The sequence below is a fragment of the Rattus rattus genome, chromosome 1 (assembly GCF_011064425.1).
Source record: "Rattus rattus isolate New Zealand chromosome 1, Rrattus_CSIRO_v1, whole genome shotgun sequence".
Lineage (NCBI taxonomy): Eukaryota > Metazoa > Chordata > Mammalia > Rodentia > Muridae > Rattus > Rattus rattus.
The window spans coordinates 70,869,166-70,884,705 of record NC_046154.1 but is presented as its reverse complement, the minus strand read 5'-3'; the positions used below and the strand labels follow the sequence as shown (position 1 = coordinate 70,884,705).

Here is a 15,540-nt window from a genome sequence, read left to right as displayed (position 1 = left end):
CTGTATGGGGACTTGTCAATCACATTTCATATGGAGTTACTACTTGGCTCCAAAACTCAGTTATACACTGGAACCACGGGGGATCTTTCAGTGAACTCATGCCTGTGCCTGTTCCCAAGTACTCTGATTTAACTGATACAAGTTGTAACCTGGACAGTGAGGTTTTTCTTTTTTTAAGCTTCCCAGATAATTAGAAAGTAAAAATTCAGAAGCCACTAAATTATTTTAGAAAATAGAGTACAATAGCTCTAAAATGTACTACAAAAACATATAGAAAAGTACAGAACTCTCAAAGCCAGTACAGAAATAATCAAAGATGAGCTAAAGAGAGATAGAAGTGAACTTCTATTGTATCTGGTACATAACAAAATAAACAGCCCATTTTTTCATGGTTTGAATGATTTATGTCAGGAGGATAAAAAATTATCTTCTGTTGATAACAAAAACAAAAGCTTTCAGTTTTTCATTATGTTGTTAGAACCTTCAGAAAGATGGGAAATAGTGTCTATAACACTAAAAATATTTGTTCTAAGCAACTTATTAATATCACAAATTGAAAATCCTGTTCTTAAACAATCCAGAATCTCTCAGGTAGGTAATTTTGTTTCAATCAACAAGTATTTATTTGTTGTAAGTGATGGCAGATTCTTCTGCAGACTAGAGATACAACACTGCACATCACATACACAAGGAGTTGAAAGTAACCCACATGTTCAGAATGGATGCGGATCTAAAAGGAATGAAAAGGGCAGGCACAGAATTGGGGAGGGGAGTGCTTGCAACTGAAAACAGACATGTGAGCAAAGACGTGAGAGTGGTTTCAAGTGACTTACATAAAGCATATATTGGAGCTAATGTGTCAATAAATATAATTTCAACATCAGAAAAATGGATGAGCCTCAAAAGCGCCATACCTGCATGTGGGATCTTGGGATTTTCAGGGAGTCTTCCAGGATCAGTTAGGGAGGCCCTCACTAAGGCAACCAGACAAAATATGGAAATGCCATAGAATACTGTAATATGAAATTGAACACAGAAATTAGCCATTTGCCATTTAAAATGTTTTATTAACAAGCTTAAAAATTTAAAAATTAGTTTTAGTAAGCCCTATCAGGATAACTTTATAAACTATATGTAAAAACAAAATGTGGGTTTATTTTTCTATTTCAAATACTCCTGTCAAGATGATATTTATACTAAATGCATCAATTTTAAATATAATTGTCCAAAATCACTGATAAGCTTATAATAAATGAGATTCTTCCATACAATAACCCCAATAATGAGAAATAAATTAATGGGATCAAAACAGCATTTTAAAAAATTCTACATTTAACCTTTCATCAATTCTATCTTCAAAATTATTCTAAATTTATTCTAAAATTATTCTAAATGAATCTTAAGAGATGAACTTCAAAAGTGAAGAATTAAAATCTTTTGAATGTTAAAGTAACCTTAAAAATAATTAACAATTGAGATTCAGTCACCATAATTACCCGTTTTAAATTAATACATAGGAAAATTAATAAACACATCCTATAATTCTCTGTTGCTCAAAAAAATAGGCATTTTGTAGGGGAATAAAAAACCAACACATTAAACACATAAAAATGAAACAGTGCTCACTGATATGTACCTAACTGCAACATCTGTCTATCTGTCCGTCTGATGTACATCTTACTACAGAGCTCAGCCTGGCCTAGAAGTCACCATTTTCCTGCTTCAGTCTTCTGCATGCTAGGACTACAGGATAATGGCCATTCCTCACAGTATATATAATAGGGATTATATTTCTTACAGCTACTATGAGATCAAAATGAGGAAGGACATGAAAGCTATAAACACTGTACAGATGTGTGGTTGCTTTGAACAGGGAGGAAACTAGAGAGCTTAGAATCAGGTACTTCTCCCTTTCCTTTCCTCTTCTCTACCATTCCTCCTTAGGTAAAGGAGAGGGGGTGGAAAGAAAAGAGGGGATATAGCAATAGTATAGAAATTCGAGAAATATACAAATAGAAGATATCAAATTTATTCTTAAACAAAGTATTATATAGCTATAATCTTACAGTGGTAGAAATCCTTATATTGATGTAAAATTGAAGTTATAATTTCTTACATTGGAATAGAATTTATGTATATTGATACAGGTTTAAGGGTCTTCATTGGTATAAATCTTTGTATATTGATAAAAAAAATTGGAATTACTATTGTTATTCTTAGATAGGCATTGTGCCTATGCAATTCATTTAAGAACACAAGGTCTTGACCAGTCCTTCTATAGCTGCTATTACAAACTGTTTAGGATGATTAAGAAACACAAGTTAAGGGGTTGGGGATTTGGCTCAGTGGTAGAGCGCTTGCCTAGCAACCATAAGGCCCTGGGTTCGGTCCCCAGCTCGGAAAAAAAAAAAAAAAAAAAAAAAAACACAAGTTAAGGGCTAGACAGTAAACTCATGGTTATATTAGATTCTGGTTTAATTATAATAAAGTCTTTTCAATATTATTTAAATAGAAATAGCTAAGAGTAGTTATGTTTTTACAACTCAGGTATACTTTGCATAGGCAGTCTTCAAAAACATCACAAATCCACAAAATATAACATTTAATGTTATTTCATGACTGAAGATCATTTGACTATGAGACAGTGCCCCCTTCATGGTTCAAAGAAGATACTGAGCATCAAAACCTCTATATGGAGTTGTTCCAGTTGTGGCAAGGTAGCCACTGGATAAACATTGCCCTAATCCATCTACAGACAAAAAATACTGTCCAGGAAAGGACACCCAATGTGGGATAGTCGACAGCTTAGCTCTGCCAAGACAGAGTAAGTTAGTCCTTCACAGTTCTTGCTTTGTTTAAGGTCTATCAGATGACCCTGGGCCAGAAGGCTGAAGACAGATGCTCCAATGTTTTGAGGAATAAGGAACTGTCCAGGCAGTCAGTTGTCTCTGCAAACTGTTTAAGTTTTGAAAGCTATGTTTTTATGCTTCCTATATATTGAGGTAATACTTTATTTGTTCTAGGATTTCTGATGGGGTGGAAGTCTAGTTATAGTATCATAATCAAACTTAAGTTATTTAGCATTGAGAAAGATAATGTAGATTTAAAAGGATGGTTTTCAGATAGCAATACAAGTTAAAATCAAAACATAATTCAGGTATAGGACTGTAGATTCTTTAAGTTAGGCTAGATTAATACTTAATTTAAATTGACAAATATGATAGAATGGATGTTAAATGTATATAATACTTTATATTTGCATAATTGCTATAGTTGTGCTCAATTTATATCTGAGGGGCATAAAGGAACCTTTTTATTGGACAAAAAGGGGGAAATGTGTGTTGCCCTCGTGCTATTTGTATTCTGATGTTAATTCTGCTTCCTCAAGAGGGGCTGCCCACAACAAGGAGTAGATCGTATGATCTACATTCAGGTGATCTCATGTGAACCTTCTCCCCATTCTAACTGGTCAAATAAAGGCTAGAGTCTGTGAGTGGGCAGTGGAAGAGAAAGGTGGGACTGAAGGTCTTAGAGAGTGGGTGCAGAAGGAGAGAGAATGGAGGAGGAGGCAGTAGAACCACATGACCTGCAGAAGCTGCAAGTAGCAAGGGTCCCACAGCTGGGGAATAAACTCGTATGGTGACGGATCTGCCCAATCCGGGCAGACAGTTTATAAGTATCATAACAGAGCTGTGTATCTTCCATAAGGGCTTATTGGAGTAAGAAATTACCACAACAACGTGTTATTCTGATCTGACTGTCAGTAACATAAGCAAGCCATAATCTTTGGGCTTCAGCAGACAAAACTGATCAAGGAGATCCAGTAGCATCACAATCAAGTCATTTTTAGGATCATGGACTGCTCATCTACCAGTCCCTTCCTTATAATGCCTCCATCTACAAGCCAGACACAGAGATGCTGTGGTCCCAGGCATGCAGAAGAGAGGGAGAAAGATGGCAAGTCTGAAGCCACCCTGGACTACACAGAGAAGCCCTGTCCCAAAAATAGTAAATCAATCAATCAATCAATCAATCACCTCCCATATCTGCAATTCCTGTTGTCAGGCTTTTCTCTTGAACAGAATGGTCTTCATATACTTTAGATAGTCAAATAAATATAGATATAAATATAAATATACTTTACATAGTCAAATAAATTAGTGTCTTATCTTTCCAAGTACAAAAAACTATTATTTTATTTTGTACAACTCTAATTTAATTAAAAGGTTAATAGTACTACTGAAATAGCACATTCCAAGGAAGGCATGGAGATACTTCAAAACAAAGAGAAAAAATCTTTATAGAGGTAATAATACTTAGAAACTTACTTATTATTAAAATGCCAGGAATATGTCCTTCTTCATAGTGAGGAAAGAGGACAATTTTGGGAATTATAACAATATTGTATAACCAGACAAAGACAATCAAACCCATGCAGCACCAACCATGAGGGTCAACAACAAAGTGAATCCGAAGACCCATTCTGCAGTCCTAAAACTGCCTGCCAACCCAGGGAAGACAATCCTAGAGAGAAAAGCAAGAGTTACTAACATGGAAAAATTACTCAATGGAAAACTACATCTCTGGAAACTTCATGACATTTACTGAGTTTCCTGTGTAGGAAATTCGAGTTTTTCTCAACACTAAGTACTTACCAAAACAAATGCAAAATTCATTAAAATCTTCAATCAACTCTATTTAATTGTTCAATATAAATCACAAAAATACGTATTTATCCATATCTACAAATTTCATGTGTAGACATGAACAAAATGAATGAGTATGTCCACCAAACAACACGTGCAAAAGTCTTAGCACTTTAACCAGGAGGTTAACATCACAGTCTCTAGTTCTGGTTATCTTGTAGTAGATGGAGTGTATTCTAGCTGGAAATGAATTTGATCAGAACTTCTGAAGAGCCAAAGTATTCTACACCTTGATCTGGGTAGTACTTTGTGGGTATATGCAAATGTAAACATAAAGATTGTATATGTACTTAAAATTACAATGAAATATTTCAAAAATCATTTTGAAATATTACAATTACAAGTAGTTAAAATTATTAAAATCTATGAGATGAAGCCCACCTAACTTCCTTATTATCAACTCAAGAAGACTCCTGTTTAAGTGGGACTTTCATTCAGCTGAGAATTCACAATCAGCAACATATCCCTAAATGAGTCTCCAAGTGAGCTGACATTTCATACAGAAGTGTTGTCCATCAAGTGACCTAAACATATCTGTACTGTAGTAGGCACACATAACTTACTAAGGTTAAACAACTACTTTCTGTACATGGTCCAGGGGCACCTCTGAGACAAACTATAATAGTTATAATAATTAATTAGGTCAGTCATTTCCAAACTTGCAACATACCAGAATCAACTAAGGAGCTTTAAAAAAAAAAAGTCAGATTCCTGGATCCCATTCCACGTCTGCTGAATTCCTTACAAGACTTAAAACCAAGTGCATCACCCAGATGATGCTGGCTCAGAATAACTAACCATTGACTTCACTAAGACATCAGTGGTACAGTAGTGAGTTTAATAAATTCTTAGAAGAGTCACTTCCTAGACATTATTCCTAGACAACTATTAATAAGACATGGCCTTTGCTTAAATAAACCAAATCTGTTTGGAAAATGTCACTTAAAAGGGGTTTAATTTACTCTGGTAAGTTCCAGACCTGTGACAAGTTGTCAGTAAATGCACAGACGGTGGGCCTAGTTACACTGGGATTCAAGCAGGACTTCCTGGAACAGAGACAGAGTTCAATCTTAAAAGATGAGTAAAGGTTATCTAAGACAAAAACAAGGCAACAGTACAGCAAAAAGAAGCCAGAGCAGGGTGACTAAGCTGAGCGTCACAGGAAGTATCACGATCTGCTATCAGAAGTCATAAAGCCCCCCATGGACTGGCTCAGAAATAAGGACAGGGCTCTCTCCTGAGGGAAACAGGCATCATTTAGAGCACTCAGACTTCATTCGTATGCACAGGAATGCTATTAAAGTGGGGGTTAAATAAGATCTGTGCTTTAAATAAATTATCAACACTCTCCTGTGGAGAATACAGTTAAAGACAAACTCGTTAGATTAAAAGAATACAAAAGTCGAAATTAACTTTAGAGAAGGGACCTACTGAAGGAAAACCCAATCAGTAAGCCTTACTAATTGGTTCACTACTGGGCGTGGAAGAGAAACCAAGGATGACTCTCAGGTCTGTAGCTGACATGACAGCCCCACTACTTCATTCTATGGATAACTGGGCTTCCACTGAAGGACCCTGTTGCTGCTCGGCAGGGCCATAGGCTACCAAAACAGCAACTGAAGGCCACTTACATTCAAAAGAATACCTCTCCTCTCATCCTTACAAATTCCCAACTCTTGAAGCAACAGAAGAAAAAGAACACAGCACTAAGTAACAATAGTCCCAGCAGGACCAAGAAAATAAGTAATTTAAATATATATATATATCTTTTTAATAGAAAAGGTACTAGTTTCCTCTTAGAAAGAAAATGATAAGAATTCGAAGGCAGTACACCCCCAATTTAAGTGATATAAAGTTCAAATTACTGTTTTTATAATTCTTGTTCTCTCTTAGAAATTTAAAAGTTAGTTCATTAAAGTAGAGAAAACCAGAAAGAGTAAAGCTTATTGTGTAATTTGCCAGGAATCACTGTTCTAAACCTAAAGAAGCACAAATGCCTGCGCATCTAAAGAGAGAACCACTGCAGGGTATTTGGGAGGATGGGAAGTTAGGAAAGGACTTTGCTTTGGAGCCCAGGCTGGCCTGAGATTACTATTAATTTTTTTACAGCCTTGCTAAAGTACCAAGAGATAAAAGAAAAGACAGAGGCTCTGCTTCCCAACATAGCCAACAGGATGAACTTCATTTACCTTTCTGGCTTTCAAAGCTTCAATCCTACACAAGACTAAAAACTATGTTCACATGCAACAATACTTTTGTGGCTTATTCCTAACATTCACATTAGAAACAGATATATAAATCTGGTAAGTAGGAAAATCAAGTATTCATCTTTTGAATCTGTTTCTAATTCCTCTTGTTTTGAAATAACAAATTTTTCTTATTATGAAAAGATCAATCCCTCGCAAAAGAAACTACTAGACAGTAACAAAATCATTTGAGATGGGTCTGTTTCCCTGAATGAAAACATATGCAGACAGCAAATGCTTAAACAACAGCATCCCCAAGAAGACTGAGCCCAGAGAAATGAAACAAGGAACACACCATTGGATATTGAGAACAAATACCTGATTAGTAAAAATTAGCACCATATAGTCCTTCTAGGAGACCGGGGAGAACAGTGGTCTTCCAGGAGACCACAGCTGGCTACAGCTGAGAGTCTGTAACCGGGAGAACAGCAGGATAACTCCAGCGCGGCTAGCTATCAGGTGTGGCTGGTGGCTGGACAGGAACTATTACACACTCTGAGCAACAACCAAACCAAACACTGCTGCTCAGGTCTAGGATGGCATTTCCCCAGTACTTTCATTAGCTGGAGATCCCCACATGCTAATTTGTATATTAAGTGGTGAGCTCATCATCAGACTTTGAAGTGACTAGTTGATGAACTGGTTCCTCAACACTGGAGATTGCTATCTGGTGACTACACCAGTATAGTGACTAGCTTCATACTGATGTAAATTACTACAGCACAAACTACTTTTAAAGAAATTATAATTCAACTGTAATAAACTACCCTGAGGAAATATTTACAGTGTTCAATTTATTCTGAAGGTATACAATCTTTCCTTTCTTGCCATTTTAGGCACCTTATTTTACCACCACAGAAGAAAGATTTGAGTCACTGAGGAAAGAAAAATAACAAAAAATGACTATATGACAGAAAATTGTAATGTCAGAATGACAATTTTAGAGAAAAATAAGGATTAGCCAAAATAATTAATAAGAAACAAAGTCAAACATATATTCGTAAACTTAAGTTTCCTATGACTCCCCACCTTAGCTAAAACTGGTTTTATTGCTATTCCATAAGTATGAAAAATGTTCATCATTGGCTGCTCATGTCTGAAGAGTCTCCAGCACTCTGACTGCCTAAATTTAACTCAGGGTTTAAAGCTAATCCCAACTTCCCTAGCACTTCAGACACAATGCTCTCTGTTTCCATGTAAAGGTCAATAAAAGCCGACCCTGGAAGAAAAGAGCAAGTATTTTAAATGCTTGGTGTAAGTAAGGATGGCCTCCATAATCAAGACCAGCAAACACTGAGTGACCACAGAAAAGTTTAAATTTCTGAGCTCAAACACATCAAAAACGAAATTACAAAGCATTCCCGACATGAACACTACAGTACATGGCTGATAAGAGGCACACGAAGTAAATAAATGAGAAGACAGCTCACAAACAGAAAGAGATCTAATGGGCAGTTATTACGGATGAGGAGACGCGGAGTGACTAGGCAGTTTTCCCTATGTCGAGAGGGTACAGGGAAAGAGCACTCCCATGCATTGCTACATTGCTGACCTGCATGTAAACGGATAAAGTCCTCTTAAGAGGGCAATTTCGCATACCCATCAAAATGTGAAAGCCTTCAGCCCAGCAGTTTTATTTATAACACCTACGAAAACACACTTGCGAGTATACAAAGTAGACAGACAAGTATATACAAAAAATACTTTCTGCAATCATAAAAATACAGTATTATCTAAAACCTTATTGTACCTTTATTGAGGCATTCTTTAGGTACTTCTCAGCCATTCAGTACTCCTCAGTTGAAAATTCTTTGTTTAGCTCTGTACCCCATTTTTAATAGGATTATTTGGTTCTCTGGAGTCTAACTTCTTTAGTTCTTTGTATATTTTGGATATTAGCCCTCTATCAGATGTAGGATTGGTAAAGATCTTTTCCCAATCTGTTGGTTCCTGTTTTGTCCTATTGATAATGTCCTTTGCCTTGCAGAAGCTTTGCAATTTTATAATGCAAATCAAAACAACCCTGAGATTCCACCTCATTCCAGTGAGAATGGCTAAGATGAAAAACTCAGGTGACAACAGATGCTGGTGAGGATGTGGAGAAAGAGGAACACTCCTCCATTGCTGGTGGGATTGCAGACTGGTACAACCATTCTGGAAATCAGTCTGGAGGTTCCTCAGAAAATTGGACATAGAACTACCAGAGGACCCAGTTATACCTCTCCTGGGCATATACCCAAAAGATGCTCCAAATATAACAAAGACACATGCTCCACTATGTTCATAGCAGCCTTATTTATAATAGCCAGAAGCTTGAAAGAACCCAGATGCCCTTCAACAGAGGAATGGATACAGAAAATGTGGTACATTTTCTGACAATGACTTTATGAAATTCTTAGGCAAATGGATGGAATTAGAAAATATCATCCTGAGTGAGGTAATCCAGTCACAAAAGAACACACATGGTATGTACTCACTGATAAGTGGATATTAACCCAAAAGCTCAGAATACCCAAGATACAATTCACAAACCACATGAAGCTCAAGAAGGAAGCCCAAAGTGTGTATGCTTCAGTCCTTAGAAGGGGGAACAAAATACTCAAGGGAGGAAATAAGGAGACAAAGTGTGAAGCAGGGACTGAAGGAAAGAGACTGCCCCACCTGGGGATCCATCCCATATACAGACACCAAACCCAGACACTATTGCAGATGCCAAGAAGGGCTTGCTGACAGGAGCCTGATTTAGCTGTCTCCTGAGAGGCTCTGCCAGAGCCGGACAAATACAGAGGCAGATTGGACTGAGCACCGGGTCCTCCCCAATGGAGGAGTTAAGAGCCTAAGGGGCTTGCAACCCATAGGAAGAACAACAATATCAACCAACCAGACACCCCAGAGCTCCCAGGGCCCATACCACCAACCAAAGAGTACACAAGGAGCGACCCATGGCTCCAGACACATATGTAGCAGAGGATGGCCTTGTTGGACAACACTGGGAGGAGAGGTCCTTGGTCCTGTGAAGGCTCGATGCCCCAGTGAAGGGAAATGCCAAGGTGGGGAGGCTGGAGTGTTGGGGGCACCCTCATGGAGGCAGGGGGAGGAGGGATGGGATAGGGGGTTTCGGAGGGGAAACCAGGAAAAGGAAAAACATTTGAAATGTAAATAAAGAAAATATCCAATTTAAAAAAAAAAAAAAAAGGAAGAAGATTGAAGGATTCTATGCTATGTGTGTGAAGCTTTACAAAGTCAAAACTATAAGCCAAGTCTGAACTCTACTTATTGAGAACAATCCTGATGTCTGCAGTTCACTCTGAAATAGAACGATAATAAATAATAAAGTTGACTGATAGATGGGGATAGACAAGTGAGTGTATGATGAAATCCAGACCGTCAATTGCACAAAGTGGCTGGTCTTTGCTACTTTGTGGGTTCTACTTTCCCCACCCTTTATCCCCCCTCCAATTCCACTCCTGATCACTAAATAGGAGAGAAAGGGGGCGGGACACACATATATCCTTGAACCTAATTTCTTTCTTCTTTGCTTGTAGCTGGTTATGGCTTTTTCTTTTTCCCACCCGAGGACAGGAGAGGACAGAAGAGGAGAGGAGAATGGAGGGGAGGGGAAGGAAGGGGGGAGGGAAGGGAAGGGAGGGAAGGAGAGGAGAGAAAGAGAGAGAAAAGAGAGAGAGAGAGAGAGAGAGAGAGAGAGAGAGAGAGAGAGAGAGAGAGAGAATCCCTGAATCTAAAGTCTTTCTTATTTCTCCTTTGAGTACAACTAACAAACCAGCACCCACCCACCTCACCTCTCAGGGGTCTAGCATTTATATACCATCTGAAAAATTCCAAGAATTCCAAACATCACACAGATTCCAATCACAAAAACATCTATAGCTGGCAAAACCATGCCTCTGCTAGAGCATGAGGCAAATCATAGTCAGCTGCTGCAGACAGTCTGAAGCAGCCCCATATCCCATACCTGGGATTAAAAAGAAAATACATTCTTATAATAGTTCTGTATTTTTAAAAAACGAATTCCAGAATTGTCACTACCACACAATCTAAAAGAGGGTATTCAGGTGTTACACCTCCAAATTTTTTTCCATGCTTCTCTTTGAATTTTTTTTAAGATGAAAATCTGGGGGTCTAAGTTATAGTATAATAATTTTTGTTTAAAAAAAGTGATTTGTACACAGAGAACATGTCAGTCTGAAGAAAACAGTAAGCAAACTGCTAGCAGTGGTCATCCCATGATACAGTGTATAAGAAACATAACAACTCTCGGATGATATTTCAGCACACTGGGAAGCTGGCTCTTGACGCTGGGTTACAACCCATTTCAGACACAAGCATGTTTATGCCACATGTCCTCCAAGACCCCTCGTATGAGAATGGACTGGGCTGCCTAAGACTGTGAAAATCAGGGAAGAAAACTGAACAGCAAAAACACTATGTCCTTGAAAACAGTTAGGAAGCAAACCATCTCCAACCAAGGGTACTACTGTTTATCGCATGGTTAAAAATGCCTAACTCAGAATGGGATGTTTACTATGTGAAGACTATCGTTGGAGAGAAAGCTCACTTGGGAAGTACAGCTGACTGCCTCAACTTCTCCAACATAGACTCCTGCTCAATGTGCCGAGCCCAAGGCTTGGCATCACTGTATTTGCCGTCTCAGTCAGGCTACTTCAAGACTGAGCAGATGGCCATCACAGATCATCCCTTAGACCACACATAGCACACGGCTGACAGAGCAGTAAGAAGGATGGCTTTTATGTTTTATATACAAGTTATGTTTTCTTCTATTAGTGAGGACATAAAACTCTAAATCCTTTTCAACCAACTGAGAAATAGAAATAGCCTAAAGCATAGACACCAATGGTCTTCTAAACAAAAATGTTTAATTTGAGCTTCTCTTTCTCACTCCAGATTAGTTTTTAAAATGTGGTGCAGAAAGACCAGCATAAAGCCATTAAGATTTATAATTTAAAAAGATGCTTCTCAGGTTTTTAATGGAAAAAGTCTTAAAATACATTGTTAAAATTTAATATGAAAAGGCCAAATTGTCTTTAATTCTTCATTAGCAAATGAATTTGCTAAACACTAGATTGCAAGGACACTCTATGTCACAGAAGGCAAACACATTCCTATGTAAAATCCTTACCCACTTACCACTTGCAAATTCACTGAGATGAGCTGTGATTTTTCTGGCACTTGCATTTAGAAGTGCTATCTTCTTCAGTCATTCTTTTCTTTCTTTCTTTCCATTTCGTATTCTATCATATGGGCTTCTCTTCAATAACAGTTCTCTATGAGTACCTACGAAGTTCAACAAAAATGTCTTATAGAGATAGGAACAGTAAGCAGGGAGACATTCTGGGAAAGAGTCAATAACCAAAGGTATTAAGATCAGAAATAAGATGACCCCAGTCCAGCTGCCTGTGCATTCACATTCCACCCAGCCACAGGAACACCATGGTCATTATTCCTGGAAGCTCTCTCTCTTGAAATCACCCGCTTCCCATAAAACCAAACAATCGTGTGTCCCGCATTTGGGCTCTACTGAACTGCCTTAGCCACAAAGCAGAGTCCCAGTGCATTCTGAGCTCACTTGTGAGAGTCAGGTCAATGATGATCAAATGTGCAGCTCCAAGTCCCTAAGCACAACAGATGAATAGAGGCAATGTAAAAATGTATGTTCTCATTCAAAATGCTAACAAAAAATTATCTTCCTGTAACAAGACCACTGAGAGTCAATCACAAAAGTGAATTCCTACAGTTCAATTTTTAAAAGATAATATTGTAAAGAACTCTACATAGGATATACCAATTCACTTCTTTATTCAACCAAGTTATTAATTACATATTATCTGCTAGGGTACAAATGTTAAAGAAATTCAGCTCCTCTAGAAGAGCAGCAGGTGCTCCTAGCCACTGAGCCATCTCTCAGCCCCTAACTTTAACCAAGTTCAAACAGGTCTCTTCACTTTGTCCTGGTCTTAGGGGCCACGTATGTATGACAAACTTGAGGAGCTGCTACCCCACTACTGGTAAATAAATTAATTCTTTTATCCAGGGAAACAAGCAAGCAAGCCTCAAGTACATTTTGCAACATGGCCAAAGTCAGTAATGCAGCAAAGGCTTGGAGCTCTCAATGGTTTCCTCACAGCACTTTCTGTCAATCACATTATTAGGAAACAGCACAGGTCAATCATCCATGACTCAAACCCCAGCCACTCACTGACTTAAAATCTAGAAAAACATCACTCTGTGGGATACAAACGACATGGAGCCCCTGAATCCCAATGCCTCTGAACTATAAAATGTCTACAATGTCATAACGCAGTAGCATTACATCTACTAACCTGCTACATCCAAAACAATATAAATAACATAGTCGTTTTTCAAACATACCACAGTAAAAACCAAAGTTGCATGTACCTATCTTTAAAGACATCCATAAAGCTACTTGACTTTTGAGTTTATTCTACTCTAAAAACTGAGTAAGCATGGCAGTTAACTCTAGATACCAGGCTCTAGTTGACTTTAGGAATCAGCCAATGAGCTAACATAATTTTAAAAATATCATCAATATTCAGTTTATTATCAACAAAGTAGACCTAAATCTTACATGGGAGCTACGGTCAAACTGTGTACTGCCTCTCTGTGCATTCGGGGCTTCACTGTAACATTGAAACATGTAACATTGTAACACGGCAAAACTTAAGGAGGATAACACCCACTCAGGACTGCTGACTGCCTCACTGCGAGCTGCCCAGCAAAGAAGCACTACTGCCCAATGGTAACTTGAAAGGAAGTGAATTAAAGGTAAGTATGACTTTAGCAATTCTTAGATAAAGGCATTCCTGCACCCCATCATTAAAAGTGGTACTAACATTTAGCCATCCATCTACTTTCTATTTTGCTTAATACCAAAGCCAGGGAATTATTTATTAGAATAAACCCTTTAGGGCCAGTGAGATGTCTCCATGGGTAAAGGCACCTGCCATCAAGCCTGCAGACCTGAGTTCAATTCCTGGGACCCATAATGTGGACAGAGAGAATGAACTCCTTAAATGGTCCTCTAACTTTTACGAATGTGCTCTTGCAAGTATGTGCCCACACACATGCATACACACACATTCACACAAAATAAATAAACTGTGAGAAGTCCTTCAGTTACTGCAGTCTTACCACTGGCATTGTATTGTATGATAAGTATGCAGGAAAGAAGTACGTCTCTTCTGCTGTCTGCTCTGTTTCTAAGCAGAAAAAGAAAACTACAGGTTTGATCTGAAACAAAGTTCCTACTCCAGGTAGGAAGCCAGATGTCAGACCAGGGAGTGGAACATGGATGGACATCAGCACTCAATTTCAGAAACTGGTGAGCAAGTCCAGCTAAGGCATTCTGAGACACAGTTCTCCGAGAAGAGTTCCAAGGAAACATGGGTGCTGTAGTGTTTTGGCTCCTTTAATGGTCTCAAGAAGGCACCCGTGGAAGGCTCTCTGTCACTGCATTCTGGACAGAACTGAACATAAGCTGCTGGCCCTTCACGTGCATTTGTTGCTCAGTATACTGGCTTCATCTATTCCCTAACAATGGACCTCCATTAACAACACTGAGCTAGCTAACATACTTCCGCACTCTCCTGACAAAAGAATAACTTGGGAGATGTAGAATGATACCAACTGAAGACGGACTATCAAACACTGTTTCCATGTAGGAAAACTTCTGTGGGAATCTTCACAGAGTAACACAGGGGTACAAAAACACATAAAGCAACATTAATGTAGGGTGGAGACAGGTACCTTCCTCCAAAAATAACACCAGGGAAAAACATTTCAGGTACAGTAAACACCAGAAATGAAGAGGCCAAGTCAGGTTTCTCCTGGGTGTTAACCAGGCACATTCTTCCAACTGGGAAAATGAGCAAGTTATTGCCCTTCAAGTAGCCACTGGGTCAAGGCATCCAGGGAGAAGAAAAAAAGCTAGATTGGCTTGCCCACACACAGCAGAGTTTACCAGCGCAGGTATGAACTAAGCACAATAACATTAAATGCTTCTACTGATGAAAAATCCTGCAGGTTGTGAACAACTTAATAACTCTAACCACAGAAAAAAGGCTTAAAGCCAGAATTTGTGAGTTTACAATCAAGCACTGCTAATTTGTACCTAATATGATCTATCTCTTTAACACACACTCCCACTCCCCGGCCCTGCCACTGCCCCATCTGTCTCTGTCTCTGTCTCTCTGTCTCTCTGTTTCTCTGACTCTGTCTGTCTCCCCACCCCACGCCCCCCAACATCCAGCCTCTTAAAGCCTAGAAGAAGCTTAATCTACTCTGAGATGACTACAGGAGAAGAGAAGGCCTATAATGCAAAAGACATGGCCAGAAAATGTCACCATTTACCCCAGCGAGATATACACCAGAAACAAGTAAATAAGCTGATATTACAGTAAGGTGTTCAGGGTTAGCTAGCAGCCTCACACACGAAAAAAGGTGCCTACCAAACTAGCTAACACAGCTTCCTGGGGATTCTTAACCAACAAATCATAACCCAGACCAGACCAGAGGCTTGTTTCTTTTATTTT

At 38.6% G+C, this 15,540-nt stretch overlaps 1 protein-coding gene across 3 annotated transcripts in view; it reads right to left on the bottom strand.

Annotated features, from left to right (window-relative positions):
* Nucleotides 1-15,124, bottom strand: part of Zdhhc21 (zinc finger DHHC-type palmitoyltransferase 21) — a 51,532-nt gene extending 36,408 nt beyond the window's left edge. The window contains exons 1-3 of one of the 3 annotated variants that reach the window (XM_032902389.1): nt 12,119-15,124; nt 4,329-4,524; nt 915-1,013 (exon numbers count right to left, since the gene is read on the bottom strand). In XM_032902389.1, coding sequence (XP_032758280.1) covers nt 915-1,013; nt 4,329-4,482 — 253 coding nt within the window. In that variant the 5' untranslated portion in view covers nt 4,483-4,524; nt 12,119-15,124. The remainder of the gene's footprint in view (nt 1-914; nt 1,014-4,328; nt 4,525-12,118) is intronic. The other 2 variants (XM_032902394.1, XM_032902401.1) reach the window with 2 other exon arrangements.
* Between the last annotated feature and the right edge of the window lie 416 nt (nt 15,125-15,540).